At 34.8% G+C, this 25,512-nt stretch overlaps 1 protein-coding gene across 5 annotated transcripts; it reads right to left on the reverse strand.

Moving 5' to 3' along the window:
• Positions 1-1,614: 1,614 nt before the first annotated feature.
• On the reverse strand, positions 1,615-25,512 carry LOC109215435 (calcium-transporting ATPase 8, plasma membrane-type-like). Of its 5 annotated transcripts, XM_019379505.1 has the most exons (34): positions 21,530-21,644; positions 20,953-21,186; positions 18,334-18,450; positions 18,203-18,242; positions 17,529-17,653; positions 17,294-17,425; positions 17,093-17,182; positions 16,542-16,611; positions 15,393-15,463; positions 15,208-15,291; positions 15,048-15,125; positions 14,905-14,976; positions 14,573-14,656; positions 14,411-14,493; positions 14,222-14,330; positions 14,089-14,144; positions 13,822-13,864; positions 13,665-13,748; positions 13,333-13,470; positions 11,853-11,918; positions 11,679-11,777; positions 10,983-11,093; positions 10,425-10,592; positions 9,137-9,196; positions 7,766-7,930; positions 7,574-7,690; positions 7,171-7,269; positions 6,538-6,675; positions 6,321-6,421; positions 5,586-5,631; positions 5,357-5,491; positions 2,294-2,401; positions 2,122-2,213; positions 1,615-2,042 (listed from the first exon to the last, which is right to left on the reverse strand). In XM_019379505.1, the coding sequence occupies exons 2-34, from the start codon at positions 21,124-21,126 to the stop codon at positions 1,934-1,936; spliced, it is 3,264 nt and encodes a 1,087-aa protein (XP_019235050.1). In that variant the 5' UTR covers positions 21,127-21,186; positions 21,530-21,644; the 3' UTR covers positions 1,615-1,933. The 5 variants fall into 5 exon arrangements, with proteins under 5 accessions (XP_019235050.1, XP_019235048.1, XP_019235047.1 ...); XM_019379503.1 differs by lacking the exons at positions 1,615-2,042; positions 2,122-2,213; positions 2,294-2,401; positions 21,530-21,644 and adding exons at positions 4,267-4,710; positions 25,256-25,327; positions 25,422-25,512 and having other exon boundaries at positions 20,953-21,135; XM_019379502.1 differs by lacking the exons at positions 1,615-2,042; positions 2,122-2,213; positions 2,294-2,401; positions 21,530-21,644 and adding exons at positions 4,267-4,710; positions 25,256-25,327; positions 25,422-25,512.

Below are 25,512 nucleotides of genomic sequence, written 5' to 3' on the forward strand. Positions count from 1 at the left end.
AATTCAATCATATCGGTTTCTCTTCGATATGAGTACGGTTCGATTAATTTTCGGTATTTTTTTAAATGTCATGTAAAAGTCACTAGTAAAAGTAAAATGCAATAAATACGTACTTTTATACAACTTAGCAAAACTCTCTAGACATTTTTTACTGTTTGAAGAGTGATGACTAAATAAATAAATTAAAAAAAAAAAAAAAAAAGACAGCCAACGCATAGATCAATCAACTATTCTGCAATAGCATAAAAGAAATCAAGCAAAGATAAAGAAAATATAAATCACACGAGTGAACAGATATTAACCAAGCTGGGACTCAAGATAAACTCTATAGAAGATTAAATATCCAAAAAGATAAATCTAAATCATACGAAAGGAAACATATTCAATACTTTGTAGTTTACTTCTCATAATCACTAGAATACCTTGTAGCTTGCTAGTGAATATGGTGGAAATAATTTTGGTTTCAATAGAAGTAGCATAATACGTTTGGGAAAAGATTTTGAGTGTGTTTGGTAGGAAGGAAAATATTTTCCGAAAAATGTTTTCCGATTTTCCCATGTTTGGTTGGCTTAAATGTTTTGGAAAATATTTTTTTTTTTTGAAATTTCAGTTTTTCCGTTACCACCCCCCCTCCCGCCAAAAATTATTATTTTTTTAACCTTATTTTTGTATTGCAATTTCAAATTTCAATTTTTTCGTTTTTCTGCATCACCCATCCCCAATACCCCCCCCCCCCCCCCCCCCGTAAAAAAACTATATTTTTTAGTTTTAGTTTTTTTATTTATCGGTTTAAAGGTTCAAATTTTACAAGTTTCAAAGTTATGAGTTCGGAGGTTTATGTGTTTGGAAGTTTACAGGTTTAGAAATTATAAAGTTTACGAGTTAGAAATTCCGCGGCTTCGAAAGTTTAGCGGTTCGAAAGTTTATGAAAAATGTGGGTTCGGAAGGTTGTTGGTTTGAAAGTTTATGCCTTCATGTTTATTATATCTAAATGATTTATGAATACTCTTTGAGAAGTCATTTTCCATAATTTGCGTACCGAACACCGGAAAAAGAATAAGATTACTACTTATTTTCCAAGAAAATATTTTCTTGGAAAATATTTTCCGTTATACCAAACACACCCTTTGTGTTTTAATTACTTGTTGGATTGTAATTGTTTTCATAATTCCAAGATCCAAGACAAAACTTAATGTTTCATTATGTTTAATTAATCTAAAATATATTCACATATAAATTTATTCGGTACCATTCGATATTTTTTCGTTTTATTTTCATAAAATTAAAAAACCTACACTAATTATCGGTATGAATATAAATCCATATAAAAACCTACGGTTTTATTAAAAAAAACCTAAAACCCAGTTCAATATGTTTGGTCGGTTTAGTCGAATTCTAAATATCCATAGAGTATGAAGAAATGAGGATAAATAGCTATCCTCTGTCAAAGACGATGAAAAAATCACATATGGGTAATGCTATTTTGGGGCCTGTATCCTCGTAGAAGTGCTTGCTGATGTGCTTGCTATTGCTATCTTACAATTAATGATATAATCAAGTTCAACCTTGAAGCTAAATTGGAATACAGAGCCAAATGTTGATGGGTCTATCGTCTAAAGCAAATTGCTAAGCAATCAATTCCTCGTATAACTGATAGATTCATGTTAAATGAACAGCAGAAAAGGCTTTTTTTTTTCACCTCCGAGAACATAAGTGGAGTACATACCAGCAAAATTCGAATCTGCTGCAGAGGCGACTACATCCGAATTTATAGAGGCAATCAAGAAATATATATTTATACTGTCCTACTACATTCACAAAATGACCCAACTAGTAAAATATTAGCGGCGAATTTCTGTACAGTAGCAAAAGAAACGCCACCCTTACAAAATGCAGACACACTTGTTAGTTAATTTCGTGTATGTATAAATGTCTATGAAGACTCTTGTTGATTTCTTCGGTTCGGTAATTTCTTGGAAAAGTACTCCCCAAATGGCTTCTCAGGGACAGGTATCAACTTCCCAAGAGCAGCAAGGGGCCAGCTGTTGAGCAAAACCAACTTCGCTTAGTACCAGAAAAATTACCTGATCAGTTAATGACAGTTCATAAGACCAGACTAACCTTATAAGTCCAATGACTATTGAAACAAGCCACAACTGCCAACTCAGTCTCACAGTTGAAACGAACTTTCCAAGAAAGAATATTATGATAACCTAAGGAAAAAAAAAAGATATTGTTAATATGATAGGTTGATGTTCAACGCCAAATAGAAGGATAGGGATGAGGTAAATACCTGAAGCACCAATGTGAAGCCGATAATTGAAATGAACAGACGGTTTTTGTGGACTCCTCTGAATACATTTATCTCATCTGGCTTCCGAGCATTGAATTCATTGAAAACCTGCAGTTTCGAGTCATTAGCAGTGGATTCAGCGATTAAATCTCAGTAGACAGGCAAATATCTAAGCTAATGTGGCTCATTGCAAACAGCAGTATGAAATTTTAGTTTCAGACTTTTTGCCCCCATCGCCCCAACAAAACAAAAAATGAGGAAAAGGTTAGGAACACAGGTAAATTGAAGGAGCTCAAGAGAAAAAGCTGCCTCATATTTAATTTGAGAATCATTTCCAAAAACACAACCAAGATCCTAAAAGAGTGCAGAGAGTACTACCGCCTCCATCCGAATTGGGTTGTCCACCCTTGATCTGGCACGATTAAGGGAAGATTTGAAACTATGAAATGTTTAATATTAGTTGAGAAAACACATGGATGCTTTGACTTTTTTATGGCCAATAAAGGAAAAAAACAAGGTGGAGAAGCGAGGCGGCTATAAATTTTATGGTATTAAACGTATTAGACCTGCTGGTTCAAGGAAAGTGGACAACTTCTACAATCCAAAAATGTAACTAAGACAAAATTCCTAGGGGAGAGGAAGTGCTTGAGTTCGCACTAGGTACAAACAAGATATCTTTCTTATGTAAGAAAGGAAAAATATACTATGGGGAGTGCAAAAGCCAATCATAGCATGTTTCTTTATCAGCTATTCTTACCTGACACAGGACAAAAGCATTGAAAATCAAGGTATTCTTCACTTTAACAGCATGCTCCCTCGTCTCATGCTCCAAATGCAGAATTTGTTCACCTCGGAAATTGAGGATTAGGAGAACTGTAACTTGATACAGAGCCTGCAGATGTTCAAGCAGGAGATATCAACCTCAAAAACTAATGTAAAAATGAATATTTCTCACTTTGGAACATCAGCCATCAAATTCTTTTTACCTGTATTAATAGGTTTCTCCACATTATATTGGTGACGAGAGGTTCCCTAAGATAGAATTAAACAAACAATCAATTGATGCTGCGCACGAGAAACATTATAACTATGAGGACATAGGTTAGTAATACAGAAAGAAGCTGAAATAAGTTGATACATTTGGGGAATCATTGGCTAGAGCTGCAACAGAACATATTCCACCACTAAATGTTATTAATACAAGTAGGATGCACATCAGTACCGAAGCATGAAAATGAATGGCAGAAGATNGAATATGATTTCAATGTGCCAAAGAAAAAATATTGCAAGGGTTTATAAACCCCCCCTCTATATGATCATAATGGTTCAAAAAAGTTATTGTGGGGGTTTAAAAACCCCTAAAATATGATTAAAATTTTTTTTAAGAAAAAGTTATGAAGGGGTTTTGAAAGATAATTATGCTAGTTTAAAACCCCCGCAATATGATTTTGATGTGTCAAAAAAAAATACTGCGAGGGTTTATAAACCCCCTCAATATGACCATAATGACTCAAAAAAGATATTGTGGGGGTTTATAAACCCCCAAAATATGATTCAAATATTTTTTTTTTAAATTATGCGGGGTTTATAACCGCTATAATATAATATTAGTGTTTTTTTTTAAAAAATAGTGGCAATTTACAACATAAATACAATTTCATAAAAAATTAACCATAGTGACAAATATTACAAATTCAAATCCTCATGGAATTAAATAAATTTTTATCATGAGCACTGATGTATGATATGATCACCAACCAGCTAGGATAGTAAAAATGTATCCATTAAAAGATTGAGCTTTACTAATTTAGTACTTTTTTCTAGCTAAGTCTCCACAAACTCTACCAAAATAACACTGTCATGCAAGGGCTAAACTTTCTACGGGCAACTAATTCTTGGCAAGAGCATGGTAAGGATACAAAAAGAAATTGATAGGTTGTTGTGAAAACCTGAACTTGACTGAGAACAGTGAGTTCTCATTGTTCCTGTAATAATCAACTATGAAATTCACCATCTTGTGACCATACTCTCTCTGTTGCTCTGCATCCATGGGCTTCAAATGAGTAAAACAGTTAGCTTAATAAACCTTGAGGGTTCCACGGCAAGAGCAGGAAATCTCCATGTTTGAATCTTCATCAGTATCATGGCAAATCCTACATTCTTTCATCTTCCTTGATGTAGGCTCTAGGAAAGAAATCTGTCTCAAATTCAAAAGAAATTTCGATATGGAATAATCAAGAAAAGAGCATTCTTACATTCCCCGTAAGTGTCTCAATCCAAAAACGGAGCAACAACTCAAATTTAAAACTACTTCAAGGACAAAAGCCCGAACATTTAAAAGCTCAACAGACGGTTTTGTGGACTCCTCTGAATACATTTATATCATCTGGGTTCTGAGCATTGAATTCATTGAAAACCTGCGGTTTCGAGTCGTTAGCAGTGGATTCAGCGATTTAGTCTCAGTAGACAGGCAAATATATAAAGCTAATGTGGCTCATTGCAAACAGCAGTATGAAATTTCAGTTTCAGACTTTTTGCCCCCATCGCCCGAACAAAACCAAAAATGAGGAAAAGGTTAGGAACACAGGGAAATTGAAGGAGGTCAAGAGAAAAAGCTGCCTCATATTTAATTTGAGAATCATTTCCAAAAACACAACCAAGATTCTAAAAGATTGCAGAGATTACTACCACCTCCATCCGAATTGGGTTGTCCACCCTTGACCTGGCACGCTTAAGGGAAGATTTGAAACTATGAATTGTTTAATACTAGTTGAGAAAACACATGGATGCTTTGACTTTTTTTATGGCCAATAAAGGAAAAATAACAAGGTGGAGAACGAGGCGGCTAAAATTTTTATGATATTAAACGTATTAGACCTGCTGATTCAAGGGAAGTGGACAACTTCTACAATCCAAAAATGTAACTAAGACAAAATTCCTAGGGAAGAGGAAGTGCTTGAGTTCAGGTACAAACGAGATATCTTTCTTATGTAAGAAAGGAAAAATATACTATGGGGAGTGCAAAAGCCAATCATAGCATGTTTCTTTATCAGCTATTCTTACCTGACACAGGACAAAAGCATTGAAAATCAAGGTATTCTTCACTTTAACAGCATGCTCCCTCGTCTCATGCTCCAAATGCAGAATTTGTTCACCTCGGAAATTGAGGATTAGGAGAACTGTAACTTGATACAGAGCCTGCAGATGTTCAAGCAGGAGATATCAACCTCAAAAACTAATGTAAAAATGAATATTTCTCACTTTGGAACATCAGCCATCAAATTCTTTTTACCTGTATTAATAGGTTTCTCCACATTATATTGGTGACGAGAGGTTCCCTAAGATAGAATTAAACAAACAATCAATTGATGCTGCGCACGAGAAACATTATAACTATGAGGACATAGGTTAGTAATACAGAAAGAAGCTGAAATAAGTTGATACATTTGGGGAATCATTGGCTAGAGCTGCAACAGAACATATTCCACCACTAAATGTTATTAATACAAGTAGGATGCACATCAGTACCGAAGCATGAAAATGAATGGCAGAAGATATTGAGGCAATATAGAAGTCTCTATAATCTAGTAACATAGGTGGAAAGAGTCGGAAACGAATAGAATCCAGCTTACAGTATAATCACATTAACGTTAAGAATGTAATGAGAATGTTAAAACCAACTGAAAGAATAATGTGCGGAAAAGTTGGTTTTCCTGCAGGTGGTTTCAGCACATCGTAGGGGTAGGTGTTTTATAAAAGTATCTCACGGCTTCAAAACAAGTTCACTTGCAAAATGACATGAAAGAAAAAAAATCTAACAGATCAATAATATTTCCTTATAAGAAATCAACTGCACAGCCACATGATGGATTAGCTATCACTAAAAGCCAACCCCATCTGTCAAACTACAAATATGCAGAAATGGTAGTGCAGCCAAGCTAATGTTCCTTGACGAAACAAACAATATCTTTGCCATTAAAATGTTGAAACAAGCTTCTTTTTTTCAGAGATTGATCTACAAACTAACCTTCGACCAACAGGAGCTCGGCGCATTAGATGATCAGTTGGTGGTTCTGTGGCCAGTGCAAGCGCACCCAAGGTGTCCATAATAAGATTTACCCAAAGTAGCTGCACAGGTGAATGGCAAAACCTAAATGATTAACATCAGAACATAGAGGTCGAACACACAAAGTGTACATCCGCTAATCACACTGATCAATGATAAGAGAGCAGAGAAACTAAACCTGAACAGCATTCAATGGGACATCACCAGCAGAAACTGCAGCAACAACATTAATAATAAGAGCAGCAACGTTAACAGTTAGCTGAAACTGGATGAATTTCTGGATGTTAGCATATACGGATCTGCCCCATCGGACAACCTGTATTTCATGGGATAAAAAATCAATAGAAATAAGTATTGCCATGCACCGGTCTGAAAAACCTTAGAACTTCAATCACTGCAAGTAGAAAAGATACTAATGGGTTTGCAAAATATATCAGGTAAAATAGATCCGACTTCTGAACTGCTGAAGGCAATTTAAACATGTACAGAAAACTTGCATTCTGAGATAGGAACTTGTTAGCAATAAAGAACTTTTCAGAAAGTAAGAGCCTATCCCAAGTATTTCAGTCATTCCAGAAGATTCAAAATTCCCAGCAGGAAAGTTCATTCCCCACCATTAAAAAGTAATACTAAGCACCTTCTTTTAGGTTCCAAAATAAATAAACACGACTGTTGGGAGATCTTCAAGGCAATAAAATTAGAAAAAGATTGCTCATGTTCCATAAGTCAAGCATGCAAGACAAGTTTGGCTTTACTAAGATAATAAGAGTCTGAGAACTTCCTGCTAAAGCTGGCAGCATGATAAACTGACCTTCACAACAGAAGCAAAATTGTCATCCAGGATGATGATATCTGAACTTTCTTTGGCAACTTCTGTTCCTTGAATGCCCATAGCAAGACCAATATCGGCCTACAAGGCAGCAGGAGAGCAAATTTTATTAGCAAAATATAGCGGTTCGTTGTGAAGGTAGCACCTGCTACCCCATGAAAGAAAAACAGAGAGCAAACAAGAAAGTTTAACCAGCAAATAAAAGAGTAGAACGCAAGAGAGAAGACTTCATTTCTCAATGGTTCAGCAAGCAACCACATAGCAACACAGTGAACAGGACAAAACAATTCAACAAGAGAATACATAGCTAACATGCACCTAGCAGACCTCATGCTTTCTAGAATCATATCAGATAACTACATTCTTAACCAGCCAAGAAGAGCACCTCATGTAGTGCAGGAGCATCATTAGTGCCATCGCCAGTTACAGCTACAACATGGCCCTTACTCCTTAGTGCTTGAACAAGCAAGAGCTTATCATTAGGAGAAGATCTTCCCATAACCTGGACATGATGTGAATTTAAAAGTGAGGAAAAACCTTGTTGAACGACTAGGAATAGTCTAGTTTCATTCCATACCGATATTTTCTCTGCCACTTCCTTTCTATCTTCCTCCGATAAAGCTCTAAACCTCTTCCCTTCAATCAGGTTTGGTTCAGTTGCATCAGCATCAGACTTAAGAATCCCACATTCCAAAGCTATTGCTTTTGCTGTTTGTAAGTTGTCACCAGTGACCATTCTTACCTGTGAATTTGAGGGACAACAGATTTATGCTTTTACATATATTGAAAGGCAGCAGGGCAGCTAAAATATTTCAAAAAGGATTGGAAGCAACAACCACTTGCACAACAGTATATCCTATAGTAGGGGACATCCTACAGTATGAGTGTATAACAAAGCTCCCCATGCTGGGACTTCCTAAGTTCACACATGAAAGGTATAGCATACAATATGAACAAAAGAAATCATATAATGTTACAGCCTAATACAGTCATAACATGTATTGCACACTACAAAGTTTTTCAGAGATGCATCAACCATTTAAGACTTCACCAAGCACGCAAGAGGAACACAGCTTGTCAAGGAAAACATTCACTAGTACATTCACAGAACAGTCTAGCTGGTCACAAAAGTTGAGAACTAACACAGATTAACAAGCAGCTGATCTGCCTAATCTGTTTGAGAGTTCCATGAATCAGAAACGATGTCTAAGAAAGTATACCAATCTACGTTGCTCAGACTCTCCGAAAATGTCGGCGGGTGCGTGTCGGATACTCCGAAACTAGTGTGTTTTTGGAGAATCCGACACGGGTGCGGCAACATTTTGGAGAGTCCGCGCAACATAGATACCAATTAGGCTCAATTTTTTGTTGTTCAGGCATCGTACTGTTCATTCAAACCCACAATTACGATCAAACCAAAAAGAATATTGGTATATGCATTAAAAAAGACAAGTATCACAGACTTCCTACCAAGAACTGCCAATCATCCGTGGAGTTTACAACTCTCCGCATTGTTTCCTTATGACCAGAAACCAAGTATTTAATATATTAATGACACAAGTACCTTCAGTTGGATAAACTGTATGAAAACTGACAATCTGACATGCTTGAGCAAAATGCCATTGACAAACACAAACAGGACAATTAATAGAAAATAAAATACAGATATATACAGAAGCAAAGACTTAACTAAAAAATAGGCAAATAGGATAATACTAAACCAGAAAGGCAAAAGCACAAACACTGAAACATATGTGTTCATAACTATGTAATCTGAGGTCCAGTAAGCAAAGGCTTTTTCCTTCAAATTTATGGTAAAACAGAGATGCGACCATCATTGAGCTAATAACACATATGAAAAAACAAATAATAAGAATTAAGGCAGGATTACACTCAATACAACGTTGTGTTCCAAAGAACCAAATGCAAATGCATTCTTCCAAATTACCTTCACTCCAGCATCACTACATAACTGAACTGCATCTCTTACACCTGGTCGGCATGGATCCTATAAGATACATGTGAAGAATTAATTACATGTGATAACAGCAAATTATACGATACTTCTGCATTATATATGCTTAAAATGGAAAGGGTATGTAGAGAAAAGAGAAAGTGAAATGAATTGTAACTGCAGAACAGGCTATGAGAGTGCACAGTAAGTTTAAAACTTAGCACCCAGCTCCTTAAATTATCCAGGGTTAAAGATAGAGTTGAAGCCGGGCTCGGCTTATACTTTTTTTCAAGGTTGAGCTCAGTCAAAGACTCATCAAAATTCAAACGTCAAGCTAGCTTTTCTTCCTATTTCTCGTATAATTATACCCCCGACTCCACATGTGGGATTACACTGGGTTTGTTGTTGTTTGTAGTTGTTGTTGTTTTCATTGAGAAAGATGTAAGTCATCATTTCTGCAATTAAAAATATTTGAGGAGGAAAGCCTAGTCCTTGGCCAGTGGCCCTAACCATCACTCTTATCTCTCCATCCATTCTCCAACTTCCTAGCCACCATCACTACTTCTTCTCCAAGTCACAGCAGCATGTTAACCATTCAACCTCTCCGTGGTTTTGGTTCCCCGCCAGATTGATTTTGCTTCGCTGCTTAAATCTTTTTCACCCTGTTCTTCACCACTGTTGCTCCATAGCATCTCCGCTATAAGTTTCAGTGCCCGAAGACTGACTACCTTCCACTCTCTTACTGCTGCTTTCCAGCTGGAAAACCTAACTTTATTTTGAAGATCTCATGGAATTAATGTCGACAAGGCGATATATCATCTCCAACCTCAAGCTTGGGAATTTGCTTTCATAGACGTACTATTTATGGGTTTCAATTAAAAAGCGTTATCAGGTTAAATAAAGCAAACTTGAAAATTATCTTGGTAGTCAGCTTCCAAAGTCACTTATTTGCCCGCCCTAGGTAAGCCTACGGCACACAATCTCAAGTTGCTGAATCATCTCCTTTGTGTGAGCACGAGCCGCACTTTCGGTCAGCCAAGCCCAAAAACAGTACAGAAAAGGATCAATTCAAGAGTACCCCATAAAGATCTCAGCTTAGTTTTGATTTGACATGCAAATTTACACCCTTTAAACAGACTAGCAGAATAATTGAATAACTTGGAGTTCTTTAACATTTTCTTCAGTCTGCTGCAGAAAAGTTACCCTTGGCGCATAGAAGAGAGAAATGTCCTATAAAAACAAAAACAAAAAAAAAACAGGTTTAAAGGGTTTTGCAAAGTACCTTAATGCCAACAATGGCAAGTAATACCAGATCACCCTCAGGTATTTGCCATTGCTCTACTTCTTCTTCGTTGGGAACTTTCTCGACATCATATTGTCTGTAGGCAATAGCAACGCATCGCAAACTTGATGCTGCCATGTCATTGATGGATTGCTTGAAATGTGACACCTGTGGACCACAAATACTCAGAATTAAAGCTGAAAATTTATAGAATAATGCTAAATCATTTTCGGGTCAGTAGAATTATGCTATACCTTATGCAGCAGCGCATAGAATTGATAACTGAAAATTTATAGAATAATGATAAATCTTTTCTGGGTCAATTGTAACTTTTCAAGGAACACACCATTCAACTTAGGGTTGTTCTTATCTTTTGAAGTGCCCAATTCAAATTCAATGGTTCACAGTACAAATACTCGGAGTGATAACTGACCGATATTCCTCAAAAAGAAGAAAACATAGTGCACTTTTTAAATCAGGTTAAAGTTGCTAGTGAATAAATAATTTTTAGTCTCTTCAACGGATCAACTGCTTGATAAGACCAACATTCACACAAACCTTATCATCACCCAGAGGAACCACCGACCCATTCTCATCAATGAAACTTGTACAACAAGACAGAACAATCTCAGCAGCCCCTTTCCAGTGCAAGTGAACCTCAGAATCATGCTGCAAAACACCAAACCACACATCCAGCATCAATACATCTCTAATCAAGAAACACAGTATTGGTAACGCCTAAGGCATTGTTTGGATATAAAACCAATTTAAAAAGGTGGTTTCTCAACGATCATAAAGCTGTAAGAACTAAATTACCGACTTCCAACCTTCCAGAGAGCTTTAACACTTTTTCCCTATCACGAGGAAAACTTATGGCACCTAAAGAAGAGATGGACATGTTCTTTCGACAAGTAAGAAGAGATGGACACAGAAGCAATTTTCTGTGAATCATCTGGATACCAAATAAAAGAACCAGATTTTCTGAATATCAACTAAGCATCTTTGGTCTTTGTGCTAATCAACTAGAAAAAAAAACCCGTGAAAGTGCCAGAATGATAAAAGCAACATGAATAAACAACCTTTACACTATATGGCTACTATTCATAACAATGATGAAATGGGAATCGTATGTCGGTTTTTATATTAATTTGATTTTCCTGTAAAGTCCTCAAGTAGAGTAACAAAGGTTTAACACTAAAAACCAGTCATATTATATGATAAGAAAAGAAGTTTCAGAATTGAGCATTGCATTACCAGCTTCACAGCAACGCCACCTCTTTTTTTCTCTGAGTTGAATGGGAAAGCATGAATAATGGATGCTTCTGATTGTACTGCATCAAAATTCATCCCTAGCTGTAGAAGAAAGAAACAGTTTACTTAAGAGAATTTTGACATCAATTACTATAAGCATAAAGCAAGCATAATTACATTGACACCCCATTGGAGAATAGCTTTCTCTGTCGGCGATCCAGAAATCTCAGCAGCACCACCACCCTATCAGAAAATGAGCAAGCACGTGATCTTCAATTGCAGTATATTCTCTATCTAGATGCATAAAGGTAATCCCCACAAAATGATAAAGCAAAAGCGGTAAGACCACTCATAACTGATAACACGAAGTCACACCATAAAGAGTCAAAGGACTCCACAGTGGCAGAGAAGGTGCTTCAGCAATTGTTTAGTTAGAGAGTATTCTTAAACAATATATGTTGCTTTCTTTGATAACCAGAAAATTTGTACATAAATCATTAGCATGGACCCAAGGGGCCCATGTTGCTGGACATATCAAGCAGTATCTCACCACTCAGAGGATTTTTTGCTGACAAATCCACCACTTTATACAACCATTTTATAATTGCTATTCATCCTGCAGTTCATTCTCCTCTTAATATTCAAAAAGCCTAGAGTGCACCAGCACTGTAGATCCATGTCAACTTAAGTAAGCTTTCATTAATTGAAACACTAGATATCGAGGCTACTCGTTCATGTCAAAACTCGCCATCTTTCTAGCAGACCACAAGGGCAACATACAGCTCAAAAATTTCAACTACCATATTAAAACGTAGAAAATTATAAATATAAGCGAGGAATACAGTTTCTAAACTAGTATATATGGAACAACAGATTCACACCATTCGGAGTAATCAGAATACTGAACATCAAAAGTTCCTCAAACTTCTATAGAATATGTCCGCAGCATATTGTTAAGCATAAGTGCAATCAAGATTCAAGAACTCCTCTCTATTCATAATCTAGACCTACAAGTCAGGTGTTAGTGTAACTTGATTTTACTTTACCAAAAGTGTTCCATTTATTCAAAGGACAAATAAATAAACACCCATTTGGAAACAATACAAACACTGATTGAGACTATCAGCTGGGAGCAGCTAATGTTACGCCACAACCTAAGAAATAAAAGCACAGTCCACTCTCTCTCATTTTAGTAGATTCAGCTTCAGATCATTAACTTAAGACCCACTTGTTTACACCATAACCGAGGAAATGATTCCTCCGTCGTCCATTTGACGTGATCTGTAGCCCAACATATATAGCCTGACTGGTGCAAGTATCAATTAGTAGTGAAAGAGAATACTTTGTAACAGTTGAAAAGTTAATATGATGGAAAAAGCGAAAAAAACTACACCTCAGTCCCAAACAAGTTGGGGTTGGCTCATATGATGGAAAAAGCATTACATCAAAATCTAAATCAATATATAATGCCTTTGATACTTGAAACATATGAAAATATTATGAAATAATACTATAGAATTACGCATTCTGGAATATCCAAAGACAATGCAATATAGACACTAACATTTTGTTACCCGAATTAAATTAACATCTGAAGGCAAAGGAGAGAAATCACGTCTAGGCTCTCAACAGAGCTGACAATTCTTTATTAACTTACCTGTGGAACAAAAATGCTTCCAGTGGTATTCAGTCCCACTCCTTCATAGAGTAGAGACAACACAGTTGGAGGCACTGCAGATCTATCATCAGGTGGATTAATCTTTTTACCGCTGACAAATGCCTCAACCACAGTCATCTACAAAGGAAAAATTAAAATAGAATTGAAGCTTGGCAGATTGTAAAGCAAAGCTGTATACAGTATAAATTGGCTCTTCATACACAACATCAGCGCTAAACCCAGTCACAACCAGGAACGGGAAAATGGAACCAAAAAAAGAAAGGAAGAGAAAGTGGGGAAAAAGTACAAGAGGTTTTAAAAAAAAATTCCACCTGATTCAAAGTCAAGGTTCCAGTTTTATCACTGCAAATTGTAGTTGCAGAGCCCATAGTTTCACAAGCAGAAAGCCTTCTCACCTGCAGTTAAATGCTGTTTAGAACCCAGAGAATATCTTAAGAAAAGAATTCAGAGAAAGATTAATGCTCCTACCAAAGCCTTATCTGCCATCATTTTCCTCATTGAATAGGCAAGCCTGCAAGATTACAGTTGACCACAAGTCAGACTACTTCAAACCAGCTGTGGAAACAGAGGAATATATTATTGCAAAGACAAATAGTAAATTCTCCAAAGTTGATGAAGAACACAAGGACCAAAATAATTAATCACTTGGAGATCTACCTTCACAACCACACTCAGATTTGAGCTTAACAACCAAGGCATCTAAAAGAGAAGCAAAAACTGAAGGACCATACTTACGTTAGGGTAACTGCCAAAGGAAGTCCTTCTGGCACTGCCACAACCACAATAGTAACCTACATTTTCCACAGGTTCGCTGATTTCAGATGACGAACAATTAAAGAACATAAAGGTCATTAAAAAGAGCACATACAGCAACAGTGAAGATCTTTATAGCGCCATCTACAGCCTTGCCAACCCTTGTTTTCCCAGCTTTGAATTGAACAGTGCCGTCTGGGTTATAACTATGCCCAGTAAAGAATCTGTTCATAAAATCTCAAACTTAAGACTCTTGGAACAGTAGAGGCAAGCGATAAGAGCGTCAATTGAATTCCAGCACTACCTGATCATAAGGACAATCAGAACAGCTAAAGCTACAGTGAGACCAACTACACCAATGAAGGTTGCCACCCCATTCAGACGGACCTAAAATGAATTATAAAAAAAAATTAAGCAGTGAATGTTGATCCTTCAGCGCGGTCATAACATTTTACACCCAAATAACCTGCAATGGTGTTTCCTCTCCATTATCCTCCGTAATGCTTGCCATCAACAATCCCCATTCTGTGTTTATTCCAACGCCTATCACCTGAAAATGAACACTGATGTGTTTAAAATCTTTTGATCAATCAATCGAGCATGCCTCAATATCAAACAAAGTTGGAGTTGATCATATGAATTCCTTGTAAGCATTCCACTCTATCCAGGCCCATAATAATGTCTTTGCAACAAATTAGGGATATCTAAAGCCATTTGAATATTAGAAATTAAAGTTTAACAGGAAATGACCAAAGTAGTCCCTTCAACACACTGACGTCATACAGAAAAAGAGCCTACCAGCATCGTTCCATAGCCATCGGCTACTTTGCATCCAGACATAAGGAAAGGTGATTTTGAATCCTTGTGAACCTGGGTAACAAATTAATACCAGTTAAAAAGGGAACAGCAGTATAACCTAAGAGATTACTAGAAACACTCACAATCTTGCTCTCTCCTGTCATGCTTGATTCATCAATCGCGAGAGAGTGACCCGAGATTAATATTCCATCAGCAGGTACCTGCAATCAATGTAGAAAAATAAATTCATAGAAAGATTTATCATAGTTACAACATCAAAAAAGGGAAGAAAAAGAAACTGACCTGGTCACCAATTTTCAGAGGCACAACATCACCAACAACTACATCAAATATTGAAACGGGAATTCTCCGCCCACCTCTAACAACCTGTACAAAGTACCCTAAGAATATTTGAAGAAAACAAAAGGGAAGGACAGAAAACAGGAGACTGTCACAAGCAATACACCAGGAAAGAGTAGAAGACAAACCTCAATTTGTATGTTCTGCTTCTCTTCATTAAGATTTTGGAACTGAAGTGATTGCTTATAGTCACTAACAGCTGCAAATGCATACAGTAGAAATGTCCAGTTACAAACAGGAGAGCAAGAAAATGAACTTTAAAACTAAGGCTTTATTCATTAGTCAGATATAATCCAGAGGCTAAAAAGTTTCTATGCAATGGCTTAGATCAACGTCAAATTTGGGAAAATAAATATAGACAAGTAAAGGCATGTTAGACTTTAGATGCCTTTTTAATCAGCTGTTTATGCTATTGTTGTAATTGAAACTACTAATCAAGAACACACAAGATTTTCTGCTCTGAACTCCTTTTCCTTTCACAGTTTCTTTTCCAACTCATATGCTGGGTTTACTCGTCTAACTAGACGAAGAATCACAGACTTGACAACATCTGCATCCTTATAACAAAATTATGTGATAATGCTTTTGGTATTTCAGTATTGGCACAGAACATGGAGTTGTCTTTTTATGCTACAAGTTGCTTGCAAAATGGACAGTTATACCTCAAGAAAAAAATGTAAATAAGAAGTGATACTGGAACTGTTAAGTTGTAGAAGCATTGGTTGCTAATAAAAATCAATTCGCCGATGAGGAACTTGGAGGGAGAAATTGAATTATTCATGAAATGTTTACCCCAGTGCAGGAGATGTTCATTTAGAGCTCGAGTCTTAAGTTTGTTATAAATTATCTCTAGTATAAGGCACAAAATAATGATCTCGCCATATCCCATCTGGCATAGCAAATGACTCCAAATTGGACTACTACTATGCAAAAATCCTCCATGTATGATTGTCATATATATCAAACTACGATTATCAGTATGGTCATCAATCAGCCTCAGTCTATACCATCCTGAATTAAATATCAACTAACCTAATCAGTCTCTCAGTCTTTCCCTTTCTAAATCAAATTTCAACTAAGTTTGTAGTTCTGAAGTTTGATATGGAATTCGAAGAATATCAACTTAAGCAATAAAGACCAATCCGACCATGTTTTTGATAAATTATCCAGTGTTAAGAGTTGATTTGACATTGCACATTTTTCATATCAACCAAATTAAACACAAGTTTAACATCTAGACCTCTACTGAAATAAAATTTCTATGTAAATCCTTGTACCTGTCACAACTATGACAATAATCACTGCCAAAGCAATGCTTCCTCCATCGTACCATCCTTCTTTTATACCCTACAGAGCAAGCTTAGTTAGAGCAGAGAAGAAACTCACAAGACAGATATTAAATTACTTGTTTGAAGACAAAACATAGTGGAAAAGTTAGACATTACATGCCAAATAATAGATGAAAAAAGGAAAAGAATAAAGATGTTCATGGACACAAATTGATGGATATTGGTGCATTGTTCTCTATATCATATATGCATTGTTCTCTATATCATATGTGCAATTCCCATAAAAGAAAAGGAACATAAGAGCTTTTTTTATAGTTAAGAACGTAAAAGATTTTACTAACACAAATGTGTTTTTCAAGATCTACAAATCTATAACCACTCACCCCCGGCCGCAGTTGTGTAAATCTTCAAATTATATCTCCACTCAATATCAATAAAGAGAAACAGAGATTCTTTCTACTGAAATTTCAATAAATATTTCCCAGTGCAGGATTTATATCTAAAATCAGGAACATAAATTATTATGTGTCTCGGCCCACCTCAGTCTTTATGCCCAGCGCCAATGATGCAGCTGCGGCTACCATCAAAATAATCAGGGTTGTATCACAGCAAGCTTCCCAGACAAACCTCTACAGTGGAGAACACAAGAAAAGGGTAACTATGTTTGATGATAAATAATGTGATAATGATTCTCAACAATAAATCACGGCATTAAATGATGCAATAACTGTAACACATACCCAGAAACTCCTCCCTTTCTTCCGAGGATATGTGTTGGATCCATATGCATTCTTCCGTTTCAGCAGATCTACTTCATCTCCATCAATTCCTTTATCTAAATTTGTTTTCAACTTCTCTGACACCCCTTTAACCTGATGTTACAACATTTCATAACAGAAATAGAGAAGACTATTACTTCATCCAGCACTCGTATGACTCAAAGAAAAAAATTATAGATTTTGAAGGTGAACTTGCCCCTCCACATCGCTGCAAAGCAGGGACGTCGTGCTCTCTAGACATATACGACAGCTCCTCTTGGCCGATATCAAACTCGCCAAGGGAGGTAGTAGTTGGAGGCAACGTCTTAAGAGCCCCATCCCCTAAAATAAGAAACGCGTAAGATAAATAGTATTCTGCCAAAACATGTGACAAACAGAAAAATCTACTATTTGAAAACACGACTAGAAGATGCTGCCTCAAAGGTGCACCTATAGCAAATCTTTCAAAACTATAGCGAAACAGCCCAATGGTATTACTCACCTTCAACTACAAAACAAAGTCACTGATTCTTTTGGCATAAAATATCAGCAAAGATGTAGCAATTGCAGTAAGAGAGTAACTATGGAAGAAAGTCCTACTTAATTCGATTACCACGTTTTCCTTCTGTCATAAATTCTTTGCAGCAACAATTATCTATCAGTAATTAACTCTGCTTCTGTATTCTTGGTTTGCGCCAACAAGCATATTTTAACCTATTTCTTAATATTAGTATAACAACCATGAGACATATTTTTTACTACCCGCTTTTCCCGACATACATCAGCATTCCGGTAATTAGATACGGACAAATTTAGTTGAAGCTAAACAGTCAGAGCTGTCACAACATAGATTTCACTCGATGACTTAAAGTAGCATCAGGAAGTGTTTACCATTGACTGTTCGCCCCGCTTCTTGAAAAAGAACAGCTGCCTGATTCATTGCAAAGAAAAAAGGAACTGACAATATTTACTTCCATTTAAAGCACTGAAGGGTAACATGAATATTGGAGAGTAATATTTACCCGAATAACTTGGGCATGGGTTCTTATTTTAGCAATCAATTGCTTTCTTTCTTCTTCCTTTTTTAAGTCCAAGGTATATCGAAATCGACGAGAAGCATTAAGGACAAGCGCAGCTTGCTGAAAGATTAGTCAGATCAGCAAAAGTTTAAACCGATCATAAATAGATGGAAGAAAAGCTGTTCCCAAGAATTTTGAATAATAAATTAAATTCATAAAGGGAAAAAGGAAACATGCAGCAGTTGTCTAACCGGCAAAGAAACAAAGAAATCTAAAGCACCAGCTTCTCCAACACATCGACAAACAAGATATAACAAAAGACAATTCACATAACCAGCAAACGAACTGCCCTCTGCCATTTTGGAAAATAAGATTTATTGTCTTCTTGAAGGCATAACGGCCATCCTGGGATTGGCTTCAAGTACAGTCTCACCACTGTAGTAGTGTCCATACATACCACAACTTTAAAAAAAAATTACCCTTAAAGTAATTTTAAAAAACATAATGCTATCGTAAAGGAACGTGGGCGTTGATAGCCACATTGCATTGGGTAAGAGAAAATCTTTGACACACCACATATATCCCCTTGGTAATTAAAAAATTTGGATTCACTATAGACCATCAGACGGACCACGCTGTAACCATTTGGGTTTTGGCAACGGTTGCAACAACGAATTTTTCCTTCTGGCATAAACAATCAATGGCTCCACTTCCTTTTATATGTTTATCAGGAAACTCATAGAGAATCAGAGACCAATTTCTCAGTGCATTATGTCAAATGTAAACCAAGTCGCTCATGATATACTGATAACAAATGTTAATATTAGAAAATTTTCAAATATAAACATGAAGATTGAAGGCAATAAAGAATATCCTTTCAGTCTCATCACCGACATGGGCCACAAGAGAACTCCAAACAAGCTAATAAAAAGAGGATAAACTAGAATAAATGAAACGCTTTAAAAGCAGAAAATCAATGTCTCTAGCAGTGATACCTAAGTTCCATCGTATCTCAAACTTTTCTCTCCATTCAATTCTTTAAGCATTGTCAAACAGGTGATTCAAGTCATCCATTTTAAAAATTAAAATAAAAAACTCGCATATTGAAAGGATGGAAGTTGGAGAAAGCTGTCCTTTCACAAAGCCAACACCAAATTCACTGACAAATAACCCTAAATGAAAAACTATAATCCATTTCCCCAGAAGTCTTGACCTATCAGAAAACAAAAAATGGTTGCCACCTTATGCAAAATATACTCCATGGATCATTGGAGCACCTAGAAACGCCACCACTCCCTCAACTGCTCAACCCATAGAAGACCAATACGCAATTCTCCTAATAAAATAAACACTACCACCATAAAAAATGATAGGTGAAACACTAAACAAAAACTAATAATCAAAACCCACAAAAATTGGATGTTGACTTACCAGAAAATCACTGAAGACTGTTACCACATTATTTAGCAATCTCAATATGTAAAATCAAAATTGGCCAAGTTGAAACCAAAAAAAAAAAAAGATAAAATAACCAAATAGGCAAATGGTCTTACAAACACAGTAAACAAAAAATAAGCCAAAACATGGATCCTTGAACCCAACACCCTAGCCACCCACCAGGCACACACATCACAAGCACAAAAAGCACAAAACTGAAAGAAGAAAACGAATCGAAAAACACCCAGTTGAAATTTTCACCCTACACATGACAAGACATAACACCAACAAAAGTAAAAATACCCCAACATAATGCACCTCAAAAAAATCCCACTGTATGCCCTGACATGTAAAAAAGATTTAGATCACCAGGTCACCTAAAAACGCAATTGCAGGTTCTCTATACAAACATTAATTTGTACCTTTAAAAATGCAAAGCAATCTTCTATAATATGTCAAAATACACAGATAATGTAAGAAAATCTTTACATTGACAGTGCATATAACTTAAACTCAAGAAAAGCAAAGAAGAAACACCTAAATAAGACTTCACTCCACACAAAAAATCACATAAAAAAACAAAAACTACTACTCTTCAGTCCCAAACAAGTTGGACTCGGCTATATGAATCCTAACTAACCATGTTAGTCCACTTAAACTCATCTCATGCCAACAAATATGCAAATACAAATAAAAAGTGTTCAAAGTTATGCAAGTTTTCTCAATGTGTAAATCTCAAAAAGGCTAAATCACTCCTATTAAAGCATAGGACCTACCGTAAAAAGTGTTAATGTCTAAAACATATTCTCAACTAATATGTCATCTTCTCGTTCTTCTCCGGTGCACTAAACTACCACTATGTGCGGGCAGTCTTACCTTGCATTTCTGTAAGAGACTGTTTCTTACAGAAATTGTTTCGGCGGCTTGAACCCTTTTCCACAAGGGTCTTAACTAATATGTATCGCCTATAAATACACCCCAACAAAATGCACCCAAAAAATCCATAAAATAAAATTAACAAACAATGAAGAAATGTCCAAATAAGGTTTCACCCCAAAAATCACAATAGAAAAATAACTAGGAGGTTACTCCATTTAAACTGATATCATGTCAATATTATGCAAGTACAAATCGAAAAATTGAACAATATTAGAATAAAAATCCATTCAAAAAGGAAGTACTAACCCTCCAGCGTCTCAAGCGGTCAATAGGAGCACTCTTAGTCCTTGGAATATCAAAAGGACTTCCACCACAATCCATAGACCTGCTACTGCTGCCATTAATTCCAGCTTCCAAATCCTCATTACTATTCTGATGCCGCCTATACGGCGACGTTTTCACATTTTCTTCACCACTCATCTTCTGTGACTGTCGCAGGAGAGATGACACCAGATTTGACACAACAATTTTTTTTTCTCACTGTATATTTTCAAATCTCATATAAATAAACACACAAAAAAAATCATATAATTTACTAGGGTTTATCGCCAAACACCGACCAAACCACATAAATATTTAAAATACCAAGAAAAACATAAATATATAAGTAAAAAAATTCTTTAACTAAGCAGATCAAATACTTTAAAACATATATTTAACGAAAATCACTATTTTCATCTCGAACTATGTGCCATTAACCATAAAAAAAATCTAAAAAAACATACATACTGTCTTCAATTTTACTGACGCTAAATTATGTATTTGTGAATTATTTTACTGTATTTTGAATTTCATAGAAGAGAATGTAGTGAGAGAGAATTACCGATTGTTGGAGTAACCGACGCAATGTGACAACTGAAGTGCAGAGAGAGCAATGGAAAGTAAATTGCTTTTGTGTTTTCGTAGAAAGTGTTAGGAAGCTTCGTCCCCTTTTTAGGAGTGTTTTCAAAGAAAAAGAAGATTTTTAATTTTTAAACTTCTCTCTTATAATAAAAATGAAACTTAGTTTGTACAAGCGTTGCTGCACATGGTACAACGTATAAAGTAGGAGTATTTTTTCTTAACAAATTAATGAATTTCCTTTTTCGAATTTTTTTAAAGTATCTCTTCATCCTCAGTTAAAAGTCTTCAGTCAAACTTTAGCGAAAAAAATGCTAAAGTAAAACTTATCTGAACGAATGTGAATTAATTGAGCATGACTACCCGACATATCTTTCCTTAAATAGTATTATTAATTACACTAATGTCCTAGTTGTAATTTTTATTTTTGAACTGTAAAGTACACGTACCGAAAAAGCACAATATAACATAATTAACCTAATAATATTAAATCTTTTTTTACGTTATCATTATATAAAAGTTAAACTTATAAACTACTATAAGTGATGGTGCGAAAGTATTATTTTAAATATGAAGTGCGAGTATTATATTTTCATATCATGTGTTGCCCAATATTGACACTGCCATTATTCTTTTGATTTTGACAGTGGTTGTAAAGCGTAATTAACAACGTATGATTTTATTTTTTACCTGACCTACGTACTAACTAAGTAAGTAACTCAGTTCATAGATGGTAAGTCTGTTGCGTGAGGAATAAGTAAACATTAAGAGCCAGTTTGGACATAAGAAATTTTTCTCTTTTTCTTTAAATATTTTTATTTTTTTCTGAAATTAACGTTTGTTCATGAAATTTTCAATTTTTACTTGAATATGCATTTTGAAAATTCAGAAAAACAAAATTCACTCAAATCACTCACAAAACTTCAAAAACAACCCAAAATTATATTAATGTCCAAATACAACTCTAAATTTCAAATATCATTGTCACTTGAAAAAATTACCCCTATTTTGAATTTTACAATTCTTATGTCCAAACGCCCACTAAAAAGTACTACTGTAGTTTTTTCAGTAGGGGGATCATGGATCCATGTAGGTGTTTGGACATAAAGAATGTGAGATTTAAAAAAGAATTTTTGAAATTAAATTGAAAAAAATATTTAAAATTAAAATTGTGTTTAGATATATATTTTACTTGAAAAAATATTATAGTTTTGTTAGAACAAAATTATTTCTTTGAAAAAAACAAAAATCACTTTTAAAATTTAAAACTCATCTTTAAAATTTTTTAAAATGCATCTTCAAACATTTAGTTAAAGAAAAAATTTCAGAACAAAAAGAAAGAAAAAATTATGAATAAACGGGTCTTATAGTTGGGTCTTAAAAGAAGAACGCGAGGAAATTAATTTACTTATAGGAAAAGCACATTTATTGTTCCTTTCTTATGAAGCAGGCCAATCTGGCTGGACCACGCTAGCCTTTAGCTTTTTCATTTTCTCAAAAACGCGTTTGTTTTTATTTTTTAAATTTAATATTACTTTTTTGTTTCTTGAATATGGTATTTGGAGTAAAATATTTATTTATCTCTTTTTAGGAAAAAAACAACGCGGTTTTTACTTTTGTTGTATCTTGAGGAAGCTCTAAAAGGGAGGCACGTTGGAGGATACGTGGGATTTGGTGGAACCTACTACTCTTGCATAACATTATTAAAATAATAATGAATATATAGTATATAATAAAACTGCGACAAGTTTTTAAGGATTGTTAGTGTCACTTACTAATTATGTTGAGATTATAGTAGTAAAAATAAGTTGGTATAGCCGCTTTTAAAATAATAGCCGATTAATTGATTGATTAACAAAAAAAGGCAGTATAGTGCAGAAAGCATCCCGTATTCACGCGAGGTTAACACTGTAAGGGGTGTGATGTAGACAGTCTAAATGAGGAGCGAAGCTATGTATGGCCAAGGATGGCAACAGAACACCATTCGTCGAAAAATTATATTACTATATATAGGAAAAAATATTAGTACTTGTTATTGATTAATTTTAGATTTAAACACTCTTATTAAATTTTCTGACGTTGCCCCTGAGTCTAATCGAGTGATTAACAATAAAGGATTATTATACATGAATTATTTACTATAAAAAAATTATCTTTATTAGAATTATTACTAATACACGTATTTTTATTATTCACACGTAACTTATGATATCAATCGAAATCTTATACAAAATATTATACTAGATTAATTGCTCTAATACTATAGCCAAACGACTCTTAAATTAAATCTTTAAAAAAAAATATTGAGAGTACATAACTTTCTTTATAAGGACAGATGGGTTACATGCACCATACCAGATATAAAGGACATTGCTGTGTGCCTGTGTCTCCCAACAAATGCCCCCACATGACTATGACTTTATATGAGTCATTAAATATTAATTTTCTCTTCTGGGGTTTAACTACGTGTTTAGGAGAAGTATATTTTTATATTTTGATATTGTCTGGTTTAACTGAAAATGACAACTTAAAAAGGGCGTATCTAATTGTTTTGTTTCTTTAAAAGTATGTATTGTTTATTTAGTGTCATAATTAGGTGGCATTTGTCTGAGTTTTTGCATAAACTCCTTTTGCTAACTCTGTTTAGTGGAAAGTGTTGCTTTGAGATGTTTATGCAAGAAACATAATATTTTTTTTAAAAAAGATTTAAGTTCAGTTTTTAAATCTTCCAAAAGAATATGCACATCTTTTTTTGATTGGAAAAACTTTTCAAATGAGCACTTTTTTTTTTCAAAAACTCAAAAACTGAATCCGAAATTATTTTTTTCCAAAAACAAACCCGGATATGTTATTGATTATTCTAAGACCTTTTATTTTATGATATTAATACTAGTCTCAAGATATGCAGATTGCACGTGCATCCTGTTTTAACGAGTAATTTTTTTAAATCGCATAAATATTATATTAAAAAATTAATTTAAGTTATAAAATAAAAGTATCAATCCTAAAATTGAACCATGTACCATAATGGTTCAGTTTTGGTCTCTTTCATTATTATGGGTTCTCTTCTCTGTTGCATGTGATAACACTAATTAAGATGAATTATTGTAGAATAAAGTTTTATTTTGGGAACATGATCTTGCCACTAGAAGTGTATCTATCAAGTATCTCACTTCAGAATACAACAGAAAAAAACTTAAATTTAATAGAAAAACACATTTGAAAAAGGGAATCATGAAACCTATACGAAATTTCAAATAATATGGTGATTGTATATATAATTATTCAAACTAATGTGTGCAGAAGCGGAGCTAGAAGTACGGATACGGGTTCGCTGAATAGTGTATTTTAGTTGAAAAAATTATTAAATATAATTAAAATCCAGTTATTAGTATTTGAAGGCGTCATTGAAATTCAGAACCCATAAAGTTAAAACTTGGCTTCGCCTCTTATTCTGTGAGGCTATAAATTACCCACAACAATTTTTCTTCCACCAATTTCCTAGTATATATATTCCTCTAGTTAATTGAAAAAATACTAATGGCATTGTGTGGAATAAAACCAAATATAAACATATAATATCGTGATTATGAAAACTCCTTAAATCTAGGTTTGATTTTTTTCCTATTGTATTATTTAGATTATTAGTCAGGCAAATAAGCCAAGAAGAAAAAACAAAATGAAAGCAATATCAGATATTGGAACGTACCACAAAAACGAAAGGCTCCTCGTCTCCCTTGTTTCTTCTTCTTTTAACTTTCAGACTCAGCTAAAAATAAAGCTGAAAATTATAGATGGAAACTAAGATAAGAACTCCTCTTAAATAAATAAATAAATAATGCAAGAGAGAGAGAGGAAGAATAAAAAAGAAATACTTCAATTCTTTGGCTATAAAAAGGAAATGATGATGAAACATTTGACTTCCATTACAAAGACATTCACAGCTATATGCACTGATGAATTAAT

The sequence above is a fragment of the Nicotiana attenuata genome, unplaced genomic scaffold (genome assembly GCF_001879085.1).
Source record: "Nicotiana attenuata strain UT unplaced genomic scaffold, NIATTr2, whole genome shotgun sequence".
Classification (NCBI taxonomy): Eukaryota; Viridiplantae; Streptophyta; class Magnoliopsida; order Solanales; family Solanaceae; genus Nicotiana; species Nicotiana attenuata.